The sequence below is a fragment of the Castor canadensis genome, chromosome 3 (assembly GCF_047511655.1).
Source record: "Castor canadensis chromosome 3, mCasCan1.hap1v2, whole genome shotgun sequence".
Classification (NCBI taxonomy): Eukaryota; Metazoa; Chordata; class Mammalia; order Rodentia; family Castoridae; genus Castor; species Castor canadensis.
Window position 1 is genome coordinate 171,584,990 of NC_133388.1, and position 16,334 is coordinate 171,601,323.

The window sequence follows — 16,334 nt, forward strand, 5'->3', positions numbered from 1 at the left end:
TCATTCTAAAAAGAAAAATCAATAGCGCCTGTAGCCAAAATTCAAACTACCCATCCTAAATTATTTTTTAGCTTCATGTGATTTTATAATTTTCTAGAACCAATTTTTTGCTTTATTTCAACTACTTTAAATATATACATATATATATGTTTCAGAGAGTAGTACTTTGAAAAACAAGAAATTCTCATTTTAAAGGGAGTAATATCCACCTTTTTTATTGATTCTTAAAATATGTTATACACTTATTTTCCTTTTACTAGTTAGTGAAGAAGACAGCAAAATAAACCTTGCTTTCAGCCTGTTTTCTACAGTAGCTCATTAGGTTCCAGAAACTCTGAGTGAGGCTTATCTTTAATGTCTGTAAGTATATAAAATTAATGCTCTTTAACAACATTTACAGGAAAATTGCTGGTCACTTTTGAGAAGGTTAAGGGTAAAAAGTGAAGAAAAAAATTAAAGATAATAAAAACTAAAAAAGCAGAGGATATGCAAAAGAAAGAAGGATCATTAAGAAAAATATCCAATTAGAGAAAAGGGGAATATATAGAGAAGAATAAAAATAAACACAAAGAACCAGTGACAATACAGAAAACATGACTTTAGGGAAAGGTGGGGTGACAGCAAAGTTCCTGGAATTGCTTCAAGAGGCATTTGGATCTAAAACAAAAATGTAATAAACAGAGCTAGACTAAAAAGGCTGGAATTTGAAGTGCTCAAATATAAAGACACTTTTCTTTATATTTGTCTTTTGTGGAAAAAGTTCTGTAATAAAATTGAAAGTAACTTGTGGCTAGAAGTTTACACAAACAATAACTCTCTGAAGTACATAATGCTTACTTGTTCCATTTATTTGTGGAAAGCCTACATCTTTGTAAGAGTAGATTTGTTTTTCAAGTATGTGTTTAATGTAACTATTACTGTATTCATAGTATACTTATGAAAATATAGTGCAGAAATAGAAATTATAAAGTGTGCCTAAATTTGGATAGTATTTTTTTAAATAGTCATATTTAACAAACATTCTGAGGCTCTTTGGAATTGAAAACAAAGAGAAACAATGTATAAATTAACCAACTAACAAATTTTCTTTTAGGTTGTTTTGACAGAAACATGTTCAAAAATCCAGCAGGGACCAGCTAAACCTGGTTATCCCTAGTTGAGCATGCGCAGAAGTCGTCCATGAGGGAGCACATTTTGACTTTAAGTTCAAAATGCCCTGAAGTTAAAAAAAAAGGTGACTTGAGAAGTGGTGTGATGAATGTCTACAACTGTACAAAAGAACCCTAAAAAAATATGCCTCTTGCTATCCAATCATTAAGCAGTGTCTCCGGCTCTGTACTCATAAATTCCCTGACTACTGCTGGGGAGACAGACTTAAACATGCCTCCAGTTTTCTTCTTGGTTAAATTCAATAAAGCTCCTTCCTTTTACAAAAATTCCATGTCAGTTTGTCTTTCATGCACCATCAACAGTGAGCCCTTGCTTGGTAGCAGTACTAATAATATATTTACTGGGAATCTATTTACTTCTCAAAGATTGTTACATTTGAAGAAGTATAGACTATAAAGAAGAAAAACACCTATGTTTTATTACTATGTTACTAAGTAGATATAATGTGCTGTTTGGAAACTTGCAAAAACACCAAATAAAAGTTGGTTGTTGATTCCTTTTACTAACCAGAATGGTTGCAGGTAATTTTGAAAAGAATACACTTTTTACAAAAGCAATTATCCATTTTTATTTGTTTACATTGCACTGAAAATTTACATCATACTTTTACAAAGTTTTTCTCATAAAAATATACTTCTTTACAAAAGTGTATGCATTAATATAAGAGGAGTAGCCAGTTGCAGAAGAAACATTGTTTAAACAAGATCTTAAATGTATTAACCTTAACATTAGTGAGTGAATCATTGTTATTGCAGTCATTTGAATAAACAAGAATAAATAACTGATGCCATAAAATTTAAAACCGCATCCTGTCAGTAGAATACAATGTTGAGAAAATTATATGAATTTCCAAAACAATGTATCTCAAAGTGGTTTACAAGAAATTCTAAATGTAGAGCTAGATCCAAGCAGTGCTTCCAGGTGCAATGGTTTCTCTTAGGCACTCTGTCTCATGACACAAAGAGTGGAGACCATTCACAGAGTAATCCATATTTGAAAGGGACAACAACAAGTTTACACTAGGTACATAATTTTTTTCAATGGAGTGAAACATGCTTTAAAAAAGGAAGACAATGGCCTATTGAATAAAAATGCTGGCATCACTGAATGATGTAGTTGTAAATGAACAACCAATAACATACAATCACACATTGGAATCTGACTATGAAAGAAACCTGCTGTATCTGAAACCTGCTTTTCAAAAATAACAGTATAGAAATTTTTAAATAAATGAAAATTTAATAAACTCGTATCTTTAGGAAACAACTGAATGAATGTGTTTTTTTTTTTTTTTTATTTTCTTACTCATTTTGTTAAGGGGCTAGACCAGAGTATGCTTCTCATTGCTAGAAGCATTTTTGAAGTGTCAACACTGTTAAATTTGAAGGTTTAACTGGAAGGATAGTTAGGCATAAATTAAAAACCATGTATTGTTCATAGAGTCTATTTGGTCTTTAATAAACATTGGAAAGTTTGCTAAAGAATGGTAAAAAGTTTGTTGCCTCAGAATGCTGCAAAATAATCATCTTTATAGATAATTTTTGCCAGTCAAAATGGTTTCAGGCTGACAAAATGTAGTGAAGCAAAAACTTAAACTCTACCCTAGGACTCACAGAATAAAAATGGTTAGTCTGTAGTTGGAAATCAGGAGGGGACAATGACACAATGACCTTGCCATTTGAATAAACTATGACAATCAGTTAAAAGAAAAACAGCATGAAGAACAAAAAACCCAGAAAGTTAAATTGGGGTGGGCAGCCTTATTTCTTCTGTGGCATAAATTATATCATAAACAGTTAAAGGCATGTCCCAATCTTAAATATCATGAAAATAAGGATAATAAGACATAGACTAACAAGAATGAATAGCAGATGGTGTGGTATGAAATACAGACTGATGGGTGCAATGTTGCTCAGGAAAGTTAAAGAGAAGTCAATGATCTATTGACTTTTGTAAGTACATCTCTTATTTTCTACCCTATATCTTTTTGTTTAACCCAGTCCCTCTAATATAGTTTATAAAGCACAGAAATACTGATAGTGGATGCTCCTCCAATATATGCAAATAAGTTTATGTTTTAGAATAATCTCCTTTTTTAAAAAAGCAAATAAAACTGTGAGTAAGCACTCTCAGAGTGCAGCCAAATTTCTGTAAAACTCTCCATGGTAAACATGAAGAAGACTTTTGATCCAGTTTATGAAAAAACACTCTTCTCTCTCATTCCTCAGGAAAAGGTGACCCAGCAAGTCCTGAAAAGTGTGCTTTGTTTAGCAGTGAACTAAATGTGCACTGATTGTGTGTCAATTTCCAAGATTTTGAAGAAGGCAAAGTGTTGCCGCATTATACCATTGTGCAAACTGTGTTCAAGTTGGGATCAAATCGTACAGCCTTCCCTTCCACTGACTTGGCATTAGTGTCATACATGGGGTTTTCAAAAGCTGCTTGGCCATTGTTATTTTCATGTACTGAACATCCGGTATACTGTGTTTTGGGTGCAGTCCTGTTGGAGAGAACAGTGATTAGCTTTGTGTTAATTTACTTCAAGAAGGAGCAAGTAGGGTTCAAACATAAAATATTTAAGTTATCACTCTTAGTGGATAATGTCACATAAACTAAACACAATAAATCAAACTTGAGCTACTTACTTGTCATTTAAAGCCTGAATGACTTTTATTATTTACATATAATACATATTTATATACAGTACCAATAAGAATTATAAATGTAAGTAAATGAAATTAACTATTAAAATTATCTTATGAAATATTTATTTCTATCACTTATGTATAATACAATGATGATGATGATGAATTTTATTTGCATTTACTCGTTATTATTCATTTACTCATTGAGTATTTCCCAAACATCTGTTATGTGTCAGGCATCATTTTAGACAATGTGTGTATAATGTTTAAAAAAATATAAAGTTATTATTCTGGTGGATTTCAAATTGGACTGACAGGACAAAACGAATAAAAAGAAATGAAATGAGAAAAATAGATAGTGAGAGTTGTTATGATGCTATTGAAAATGGTTGGTATGATAAGAAATGTTTGGGGGTCACTTTAGGAAAGGCATCTCATAGGAGCTAGAATTTAGACTGAGGCTTAAAGGACAAGAAGGAGACAGCCCTTCACTAATAAGAAAAAGAGAATTTCATGAAGAGTAGACAGTACTGACATCTAATGTGAAGGTACTTAAAATATTCCAAAACTTCAAATACACAATTTAATTCTTAAAAGTGTATACATTGGCACAAACAAATTAAAAATCTCAAAAATAAAATGACTATAGTGATATACATATCATGAAAATAGTTTCCAAAAAGTTATTGGTAATTAAACATCTGCCTTTAATTAACAAAATACATGGAGTCTAGGATGGATGGTGTAGGTTGTCTGAACTTCTTTCTTCATTTCATTATTTCTCCCATCTTTGTCAAATGGTTATTTATTTTTTTCTCTTTCCCACATTTCATGAAATATGTCATAAAACAAAGGCAGTATTGCCTTTGTTTAAAAAGGATATAGCTTTTAGTAAGTTTGTTTCTCAACTCCTTTGTTTATGCCTAACATCCATAAATTTCAACTACTAATTGAATCTTATTTGCATTATTTTATGCTATTTTAGTGTCACAAATGCTTTTCCTATATTTCAAATATTTTAGTTAATTTCTGTAACAATATTCTAAAATTATTTGAAGGTTTTATTTGTAGTAACCTGAGAAGCTGTTCTCTCACCAAGTATACCTTTTATCATAAGTATTGGATCGTATCCATTTCTTTTTTTCCAAACAAAATTAATAATAAAACTACATTTATTGTGATTTCTCTTTAATTAGATTAAAATGGTAAAGATGTAAAAGAATTGCCTTCTCTTAATACTTAATTTTAAGTAAACTATCACTGTTTTTAAAAAGGAAAATTCACACCATGAACAAATATTAACTCAAAATGAATCAAAGTCTTAAATGTAAGTGCTAAATCCATAAAACTCTGAGGAAAAGCCAAATGAGTACATACTCATGACCCTGAATCTGGCCTTAGTTTCTCAAATACGATATGAAGAACCCAAGTGAGAAATAATATATAAATTGAACTTGATCAAAAAACCCCAAAATGCTTTTGTATAGTAAAAGACAGTGAATCAAGAAAATGAAAATACAAGACATAGAAAGGAATAAAATACCTGCAAGTGCCTAGTGTCCAGAATATAGAAAGACCTCTTTCAACTCAATAAGACAAATTACTCAACTAAGTCTAGGCAAAATTCTTAAGCAGGCATTTCTACAGAGAAGATAGATAAAGGACCAAGAATACACAGATACAAGATACAAAAGACCAAGAAACATGTAAATAGATGCTCAACACTGTCACAATTATGAAATAAAAGTCATGACTATAATGTGATGCTATTTCAAATACACTAGTACGCTTGCAATAAAAAAGAACAACAAAAACAAGTGCTGATGAGGATGTGGAGAAAGTGGAACCCACATGCATTGCAGGTAGAAATGTGAAATGGTGCAATTGCTGTGCAAAACCACTTGTTTTTTCCTTATTAAGTTAAAAAGAGAATTACACATGACTCAGAAATTTCATTCTTGACTATATACCCAAAAGAACTGAAAAAATTCAAGGAAAAAGTAATGTATAAATGTGTATAGCATAACGAATTACACAAAGCAAAAGAAACAACCCAAATGTTTATCAATTGATTGACAACCTCAAACAAAACATATCATATACATAAGATGGGAAGTTATTGATTCATATAAAGGAATGAAGTTTTGATACTATAACATGGATGAAATGTGAAAACATCCTGCTGTTTATGAAACCAGGCACAAAATGTCATACATCGTATGTTTCCATAATATGAAAAATCCAGAATAAGCAAATTCATAAAGATAGAATTTTGGTGGGCTGAAGTTGGAGGTAAAGGCTATGGGGAGTGATTGCTTAATGACTATAGTTTCCTTTTTGATTTATAAATATATTCTGGAGTTATATAATGTTGCATAAGACTAAATGTATTCAATGTCACTGAACAGCACACTTTAAAATGTATTAAATTGTAGGTTTATGTTACATATATTTTACCACAATAAAAAAGGGTTGGCACAGTTGCTTTTTACAAATAATTTAGTGGTAGTTATTCTTTATCTTCAAGTAATGTCTGATATTGACCAGACTAAGATAGCTGGTAACTTATAGATCTTAAAAATTGTATAATATTAAATAAATCATTCTTGCATATTAAAACATCGTGTGGAAGAAAATGAACTTAAGTAATATTAGTTAAATTATCTGGTTACCTACATATTTCTCTTGATAAAGGATTTTCCCAATACTAATGCCCTTACCAGTATGTTTCACTGGATAGATTAAACAGGGTTGTTTAATAATAATATATACTTGATTTATCATAAATATATTGATTGTATAATCGTCAAAGGTAGCAGAAGATGAGTGAGAGGGTAACATCAGTCAGGACTACATGTGAACTAAGAGATCAGGACACATACTTCTTCCTAGTTCTCTAAATAATTCTAGAAATAGATATCACCTCTTTAATGTGAACCTTAACCTATATTTTTGTGTGTCTAAATCCTCTTATAGATAATGTAAAAATAACTTGTACAACTATTTCTGGACCAGGAAATTGACAGGCAAGTGAAAAAGGGTTAGACTGAATTCTTATGCAATTTAGCAGAGTCATTTTCTGTAATGTGTATGAGGTAATATAGGAGTGAGCAGTGAAAATAAAGTTTTCAATAACTGTGTTACTCAGATTTCAATAACAAAAAATAGAAATGAGGATTTGAACTAAAACAGTAGAAATGCCATGCAAGATAGATATGTGGAACATTTTATAGTTAAAATTCAATTTACCTACCTTTGTTTATAAAGATAAAATCCAAATCCTGCAAATATAAGTGCAAAAAAAGGCACAAGAATAGCAATGGCCACAGAACTACTATTTGTACCATGAGGATGATTGGAAGAATTTGAACCTTCTGACATATTGAGTCCTAGAAAATAAAAAGTGAATTATCAATACAAAATCAACTCTACTTTATCATCATTGATTTCTACCTTATCAAGACAAATTTTTCTTTTTCAAGATATCTATTTAGAAATATACATAGTAAACAAGGTAATTTGTGAAACACCTTCACCTCATTGTCACACTTTTTTGCACAATTTTGTAATGTATAAGACATTTTTCCAGAAAGAATGCAGCTAAACAATATGTATATAGTCTTGAGTCGAGAAATTCATACAATAGTGAGAAGACTTACAGAAATGCCAAATGTACGTATCAAGCATGAATTAATGGCCAATGTATTTTAGAAAAGGAAGGAGTAATTTTTCTGGCATATCTAAAAAATTTTTCTGAAGTGTATGTAAAATAGGTTTGGCCTTGAAGAGTCAGTAGAACAACAAATAGAGAAGGAAATAGTAATATCACGAGCCTAGAAACAGGCAGGTAAGTGACATACTTAGTAAATGCGACAAACATTGACTTGTAGTAGGAATAGGTGGCTAAAATAATATACCACGGGGCACTTTGGAAAGGAAGAACCATCCTAAGGTGTTCAAACTTACTACCCACCTCAGTAAAGAGCAAATGAAGGTACACAGAAATAAAAGACCCAGTGACCAAGACATGAAACTTCCAGGAGAAACTGTGGTAGGAGGACTTGAGGAGCACATGCTGGAAGCAAGTGCAGTTAGAAGGTTGTTACAGATTTTAAAAGTGGATATTAAGTTTTGAACTAGAGCAGTAGGAACAGCATACAAAGAGAGATAACTTGTTTGTGTGAATGACAGCGGGATGGAGGGGCAGCATAAGAAGTATTCTACTCAAAGCTGAGAAAATGGCTATGACATGAGTTGAGTTAGAAAGTGAAAAAAAGTATGTTTGTCAACATTTTGGCACAAGGATGGGGAAAAGGAATAGCTAACAGTTCTTCAGGAAGAAATAGCTACATTTTTGTAGATTCTACTTTCGATATGACGTGTTTGAGAAACTGTTAAGAACAGTGTATGAAAACGTCCTACATTCAATGACATAGCTGTATTAATGAACCATAGTAATAAATGGTTTATTATGTCATTAAATAGAACCCAATTTTGAATAGGGCATTATGTGAAATGATACCATTATTATTCATTCACAGAAGGATGATTTCCCTTTTTGATAAACAATTATATTCAACTAAGTCACAATTTTTGTGTGGACTAAAAAAAAATAGTGCATTTTCCTATGCCTCCTTTTTTCAGTGACAGTATATTTACACAAAAGTTCAAAGTAAAGATTTCTTAAGCTAATGTGCAGCCAGGCACCGGTGGCTCACACCTGTAATCCTAGTTACTGAGACGGCGGAGATCAAGAGGCTCACAGTTCGAAGCCAACCCCAGGCAAGTAAGTTCACAAGACCCTATCACGAAAATACCTAATACAAAAAAGTCTGGTGGAGTGGCTCAAGCTGTAGGACCTGGTTTAAGTCTCAGTATCAAAAATGTATATAAATGTCCAATAGTAGCTTCTAGAGCCTGGATTGGATATATACTTTACATATTCACACCACAGTGTAAAAATGAGAGAAAGTATACCTCAGAAAACTAATACACAAAGAGCTATGTTCATAGATATATTTTAGGAAAACCATTGAATGTTTACAAATGAGAATGACAAAACCTTTTGTGTCCCACCACAGAAAATTTACATGTTCAAGGAGCACCAAGATTCCAATAGGGGCCCATTACTCAGTGATTGTTCCTTTCTGATTTTGTAAGATTCTCAAAGTGTAAGATTTTCTTACTTTTTTTAGAAGAGTCAGAAAATCGCAACAATATTCAAATTGAAAGGAAGTACTAAAGTTCTCATAAGATAAAATAATTTATGGTTTAATATTTCTTTACCTATATCATCTTTTTTAATTTGCTTAAGGACAAGACAGTTTGTCCTATTTATTAGAAATATGATGAAAACCTAAACATTGTACAGAGTTGTTATGTAGGCAACCTGTTCTAAAGAATGTGATTATTTTTTAAAAGCCATCAAATGTATCAATGCATAGCCCCCAAAATGCACAATTCAAAGTGTAGTAAGTATGCTTTATATGCAGAATCCACTGTGTTTTCTTATGATGTCTGTGGTAATAAATGAACTACATGAAAATCAAGTATAAATACCCAGTCTTTGGAGTCCAAATTGTCCATAATCTTTGCCTTGAATAAATCCTTGAAATACATAAGTCGCTCCATCAGGCTCAGCAGAAACCTAAAATATTTAAAAGTCTGATTAAATATGAAGAGTAGCCACAGGTATATTGTCCTAGTTTGAATAAAAATCCATTTTTTTTCTGAATTGAATATTAGCCAGCGTTGTTTTCCTCTATCTCTTCCTCCTATGCAAACAAAATATTGTGAGAATTTCCATCATAAAAGGAAAAGTAAAAGTCATGATTTTAAAGAATTATGACATTGGCCAAAGGGGGATGGTTATTAATATAATGACATGGGGACATAGATCTCTTATAGGTGAATAACTCAGTTTCCAAAAATGGCAATAACATGATGAAAGAGTCCTTACTCTGTTGGAAAATTAAAAAAATAAAATATAACAATGCTGTTCTTTGTAGATTATATGGCTGTTCTGCATGTGCATATTGCTTCTGCCCCTCCCACAACCTTCATGGGAAGAGGGGACTTCCTTTTTCATTGAATCAGGCTTTGTCCTGAAAATTGCTTTAGCCAATGGAAGAAGAGTGGGACTGGCAATAAGGTCAGTTGTAAGCCCAGGTCTTAAGAGAAATATTTCTCATTATTCTAAGTGAAAGAAGTCATTCACAGAAGACCATATATTTTACAACTTCACTTACATAAAAGGCTAGAACATGGAAATCTAGAAAAGTAGAAAATAGATTAGTGATTGTTTAGAATGAAGGCTAGGATAAGGGTTGGGGGTAGGAGTGACAACTAAAGGCTGTTGGATTTCTTTCCAAAGTGATGAAATTATTCTCAAATCAGCTGATGGTTATACATATATATATCTGTGCACATAATTAAAATTACTGAATTGTGTATTTTAAATGAAAGAATTATAGAATATATGAATTATACCTAAACTGAACTATTAAAAAAGGCATATGTCAACCTCTAATCCCACACCTAGAATCCCAGCACTCAGGAGGCTGAGGCAGAAGAATTGTAAGATTAAGGACAATGCAGGATACACAGCAAGTCACTTTCTTTAAAAAAAAGTTGTATGTCAACTTATTATAGTTTATTTCAGAACAACTTTTGTTCCACTGAGAGTTCCTGACCTAATTATTATTAGTGTGGTACCAAGATTTGAACTTCATGTTTGTGAGACAGGCCCTCTGCTGCTTGAGCCACACTTCCAGCCCTTTTCATTCTGGTTATTTTGGAGATGAGGTCTTGCTTCTTGCCCAGGCTGCTCTGCATGGTTATACTACTCTTTCCCACTACCTGCTGCTATGGGATGACAGCTGCAGACATCATGCCCAGCTTTTTTTCCATTGAGATGAGATCTTGTGAACTTTTTGCCTACGCTGGTCTAGAACCACTTTCCTCCCAACCTCATCCTTCCAAGCAACTAGGATTACAGGCATCTGTTTACTTCTGACTTCTTTTAAGAGAAGAAAATGCTCCAGCTAGCTGCTGCCACTCCCACCTCAGTGCCAGAATGATGCAGGGAGCAGATGTGAATTGCATAACAGCCTCAAGAAAAGCTTCCACAGCTAACCCAGACAACAAGAAAGAATTAAATACTTATTGTTAACTTAATCTGAGACTTTTTTTTACTGTGTCTAATTTTGTAAATGCTGACAACTATACTATCTTACACAGGTATAAAATCCTATATTTAAAAAAATTCACATGCATAATGTCATTTGATCTCATAAGCAAAACAAGAATTGATCCACTAGAGGGATCTCAATAACTGATTAATAAATAAGTTATCCTGAAGTATTCACTAATTAGTGACAATTAATTACCTAAGACATGGATGTTACCATAAAAGTTGTAAAAATGTTGAATCTTCATCCTTAAAGGCAAAGCATGCTAAACCATGTTTGACACTTCACAAGTGATTTATTTCTTATTAATAGACATTTTACTCTGGGCATGATCATTTTTAAAAAATGAAATATCTGCTGGGCTTGTGGTTCAAGCCTGTAATTTTCTCTATCTGGGAGGCAGACATCAGGAGGATCATGATTCCAGAACAGCCCAGGCAAAAAGTTGATGAGACCCCCATCTCAATCAATGGAAGAAGCACAAATAGGAACACTGCAGTACAGCAGTCCTGGGCATAAAGCAAGACCTTCTCACACAAACAACCAACAATAGAGGGACTGGTGGCATAGCTCAAGTGATAGAGCACCTACCTAGCAAGTGTGAGGCCCTTAGTTAAACGCCCCCCATCAGTGCCACAAAAAGAAGGAAGGAAGGAATGGAAGGGAGGGAGGGAGTGAGGGAGGAAGGAAGGAAGAAAACGAAAAAAAATATTTGTAAAGAGAACTGCTGAAATCATAACACTTAAATGAATGAATTTATTTGTTTCCTAGATGAAATAGTACATTAAACAAACTGAGTGCATTGAAGACATCAGTTACTTCCAAGTTTCACAAAGAATGATAAGAATACAAATCAGGAGAGACAATTTTTTTCCTTAGGAACCAAACTGATTGAAGCCTATTATTCTCATCACATCTTCCTTGAAAATGAAGGGTTAGCATTCTAATGATTATTCTTTAGTAAAGAATCCTGTCCACTATGTTACTATGACTTTCTGCTTCCATTAGAATCTCTAATTCATATAAATGACTGGAAGGACAAAGTGACTCCAGGATGACAATAGAATAACTATCTCCCCAAAGGAAGCAGCAGGGACATGTGTCCCTCCTCATAGACAACGTTACATAATACTCTAATTTCATACTTCAAGACTGAAGTATTAAGTTAAAAGACTTAATTTTCTGATGCATTAGTATATATATATAAATATAAATGTATATATATATACAAAATGTATATAGAACTATACATACATGTATGCATATATATTACATGTTTCTTACAGATTGGTTCTAGACAAAGGCTGAATTATATCTTTTTCTATCTATGTATCTACCTATCTATCTATTATCTAGCTATCATCTGTCTATCAATCATCTATCATCTATGTATCTATGTATCCATCTATCATCTATTATCTATATATCATCTATCTATCTATCTATCTATCTGTAATCTATCTGAGAGAGAAAGAGTCTTATTTAGTTCAGTATGCCTCAAACTCATGACTTTCTTATCTTAGCCTCTTGAGTTTTGGGATTACAGACCTGACCCACCATGCCCATCTCTGAATCATTTTTTCTCCAAATTTTTCTATTGGTGTTGAGGATAGAATATATTTAGTGAAATCAATGAATAACACTGTACAGACATATATAAACATATTACAAAAATAAGAAAATTACATCAGAGTCCAATAATTCTGGGTCCATAGTATAGACTATTGAAATAAATATATATGTACACTACTTTGTGTGTATATGTGTGTGTGCATGCATGTGCATGAGCACTCACAATTAGCTAAATTTGGAAAAAAGCCTTTTTCTGGAGAAACAACAAATTTGTAATTGAAATCAACAGCACACTTAGAGAGCTGTACTTACAAAACCATCCATGGCCCAATTTTCCTCCTTCATTTTCTTCACAGAAGCATGAGCTGGTGCCTTAATAAGATATATGTGTAACATTAGGCGAGCTTCCTGGCTTTTATATATCCCTGTAAAATGCAAGGACATTGTAGTTTACTTAATTTTGTAAATAGTTATGTTTCATTTTATTATGTACAAATCCTTAAATATATTACATAAGATATGAGATGAAAAAAGATGTAAGACAAGACCCGAGCCAAGCCGGCTTCACACATGATACTGTTCTTAAATCCTGAGATATTAATTGATCACATTTTCAGCTGAAATTTCAACTTAAATCTTATCTGTGGGGCTTAAAACTACCTATACTATTAAAATTAAGTACCACTGTTTGTAATAACATCATTTCATGAAATTGCAACCCAAATGATTTCTTTCCACAAAATCAAATATAAAAAGTAGGGATACAAACTAAAAGTTCAAATTTCATCTTTTGCTTAATAATGAATTAGGTGCCAACACTATGTGAGAGACAGAGTGTGCATTCTAGGTGCTGCAGGAGCCACAAAATTAACATATGTCATTCTTACTTTTAAGATTTTTAATAAAATACTTAGTGCCAATAAGGTGCACAAGTAAGCAAAATGCATCAGAGAATGTGATAAGCAAAAGGCCAGAAGAGAGAGGGATCATTAAACACTGGAGTGATCAGGAAGTATTTATAAAGAAAAAGAATATTTCAATCATGTCTTGGAAATTAAGAAGGAATTTTATTTTAACAATGTAAATAAGGTAAATAGCATGAACAAAAGAAGCACAAAACTACATGCAATGATTTTTTTACATAGTGAGTATAATTAACAAGACACAATATGAATATCTGGGTAAATAAAAATAATGAGACACAGGTGTTGACCTGAAGTAAATTCCAATCAATATGGACAAGACATAAAAGTATTAAAAAATAATACGGGTGAGAAATGGTTATAATTGTTCTTATATGGAGACAGTGAGTAAAAGGTAATTAAGTCAACATATTTCATGTCTATTTTTCTATACTTGTAGGGATATATTTTGAAGTTTTCTACATTATAATAAATATAAAAATATTTTTGGTTAGTGTTTAGAGGAAACAAAAAATATTTACATTTCAAAGCTAAATAAATTATTAATCACTATTTAAATGCATTTCTCTCATTGAAGCTTATTAAGATTGATATGCAATTGTGCATATTTTTAGATTAATATTAAGCATAGTAGTATTTAATAATTCTAATACTTTAGTAAATTTTGTGCAGGATCATTCAATAATGCAATGTGATGCTCAATATTCCTTCTAACATTTACAAGATCAATTATCATAATTTTGTTTTTATTTTACTGATACAACAAATTATTTCATTACTAATAATTATGAAAGAAGCTAACCATGAAAATTTCAATATATACATTTTATGTTTTCTATATCAAATATCATAGTTCCATTTTTACAAAACTACATACTAAAAAACTTGCAAAAGTATTTTATATATTTGACTATCATATTGTCTTAACTTTACAAATTATTGTTCTATTCTAACATATGACATCTAATTCTATCTATGTTAAAAATAATTGAGGTGAAAATACCAGGGTTAGAACTCAGGCCCTCATACTTGCCAGGCAGGTGGTCTACCACTTGAGCCACTCCACCAGCCATGTAAATATATTCTTGAAGGAACTTAACTTCAAAACTTCAGAGTTTCAGGTTGGGGATGTAGCTCAGTGGCACACCACTTACCTAGCACTCACAAGGCTCTGGGTTAGATCCCCAGCACCTCAAGAAAACAAACCAAACAAGATATTTCAGAATTTTATGCTTGTTTGGTAACATTAATTCATCAATCCAATATCCAGAAAGTCATTTTTAATGAGTTATGAATGTCACAAAAAACAGATATAACAGCTATCTTACATATAAAAATGATGGAATCATAATAAAAATAAAAATCTAAAAGTACTATTTTTGTTGCTCTTTTTTAATGTGATACCTGAAAGTAGCAGTTCCATGTTGCTATTGCTCAGTGTGGCATTAACTCTCCCAGTGGATGCATTGAAGCTAGTAACTGTCAAGGTCATGGGTTGTTTCCTTCCTTTAAAATTATAAGAACCTTTCCATATATAATTTTGGGCAAACACATCATCAGGAACTGTGAATAGGTTGAATAAAGCACGCATTTTAATTTTACAGTTTCCAAAGAATATGAGCATTAAATAGTAGATTAAAGAACATTTATATATTTAAAAATGATATTTTACTAAGTACTCAGTAACGTTGAATGTAGATATTGAAATAAATTCATTATGTAAAATGTTTGCTTTTTTTTTAGAATAAATCAAAACTCTAATAATCTAGATTAGTTCACATGTCATCATTAAGAAAGAAACAGACAATATAACATTCAAAGACATGAATTTTATATTTAGAACACATAAATATAAACTTCACATTTGGTTCTTATAGCATTATTTTTCTTTCAGAAAATGATTTTCCTAAGCCAAAAGTATTAGACTGTTTATATACAAGTTCCAAGAGACCTCCTTTTCTGTGTAATAGGTTCACAGAAGGAAGCACATGCAATTACCCTACCCACACCCCCACTTCCAAGATGGCCCCAGAAGACTTGGGACTGAATGCTTCTTTGTTCTTCTTACAGAACACTGAGTTCAGCTATTTCAATAATGGATGCTCCTGAGGAAGAACAGGGCTGCTCCATATTGACAGCTTTGGGGTTTACAGGTATTTTTAGAAATTAAAAAAAAATTGTCACTAGAATTGCCCAGTTATTTTGGGAAAGATAGGGACTGTGGTGAAATACAGCAGAAGGGTTATAAGTGCAGCTACTGCAGTTGGGTTGCTTGTATATAATTCCCTGTTTAACATTTTATAAGCTAAATTTTTTTGACCTTTATCATAAGTTACTTAATTGTCTAAAGTGGAATTTCCTTAGGATTAGCATAATATTAGCAGGGAGATTAAGTGAGATATCATATTAGAAATTTCGAGAAAATTATTAACTGGTACAAATGCTGTCATCATTACTATTAGGCAGATAAAACAGGGAATTGTAGCACTTACAGCTCACAAAATGATTGTTAATAAAACACATATTTAGCAGCCAGGTAGTTAGCATCATGAACTTCTATAGTCCTGGCTATCTAACCTTTGCCAATTTACCCTCCTACTGCAGTGTCTTCCCAAGCTCCTAATTACACTGCTATGCTCTGTATGTATGGTGGAACCTTACTTAAAAGTTTGATAATAGTGTATGAATAAAAAGCCCTTGATTTGATAAGCACCTCAGATATCTTTTGGCTAACAAAAGCATATTTAGATATGGTTTGTACAAGGAAGTGACAAACAGAATTGCCCCACATTATGAAAGTCAGGTCCATGGGGTAACAGACTCTTAGCTGCAGA

At 32.2% G+C, this 16,334-nt stretch overlaps 1 protein-coding gene across 6 annotated transcripts in view; it reads right to left on the reverse strand.

The window, feature by feature from the left end:
* Positions 1-980: 980 nt before the first annotated feature.
* Positions 981-16,334, reverse strand: part of Csmd3 (CUB and Sushi multiple domains 3) — a 1,205,819-nt gene continuing 1,190,465 nt past the window's right edge. For 5 of the 6 annotated variants that reach the window (XM_074069089.1, XM_074069088.1, XM_074069087.1 and 2 more), the window contains 5 exons: positions 14,905-15,063; positions 12,890-13,002; positions 9,375-9,462; positions 7,069-7,204; positions 983-3,670 (listed from right to left, as the gene is read on the reverse strand). In XM_074069089.1, the coding sequence (XP_073925190.1) occupies positions 3,511-3,670; positions 7,069-7,204; positions 9,375-9,462; positions 12,890-13,002; positions 14,905-15,063 (656 nt within the window). In that variant the 3' untranslated portion in view covers positions 983-3,510. Of the gene's footprint in view, positions 3,671-7,068; positions 7,205-9,374; positions 9,463-12,889; positions 13,003-14,904; positions 15,064-16,334 lie in introns of all 6 variants that reach the window. The other variant, XM_074069090.1, reaches the window with a different exon arrangement.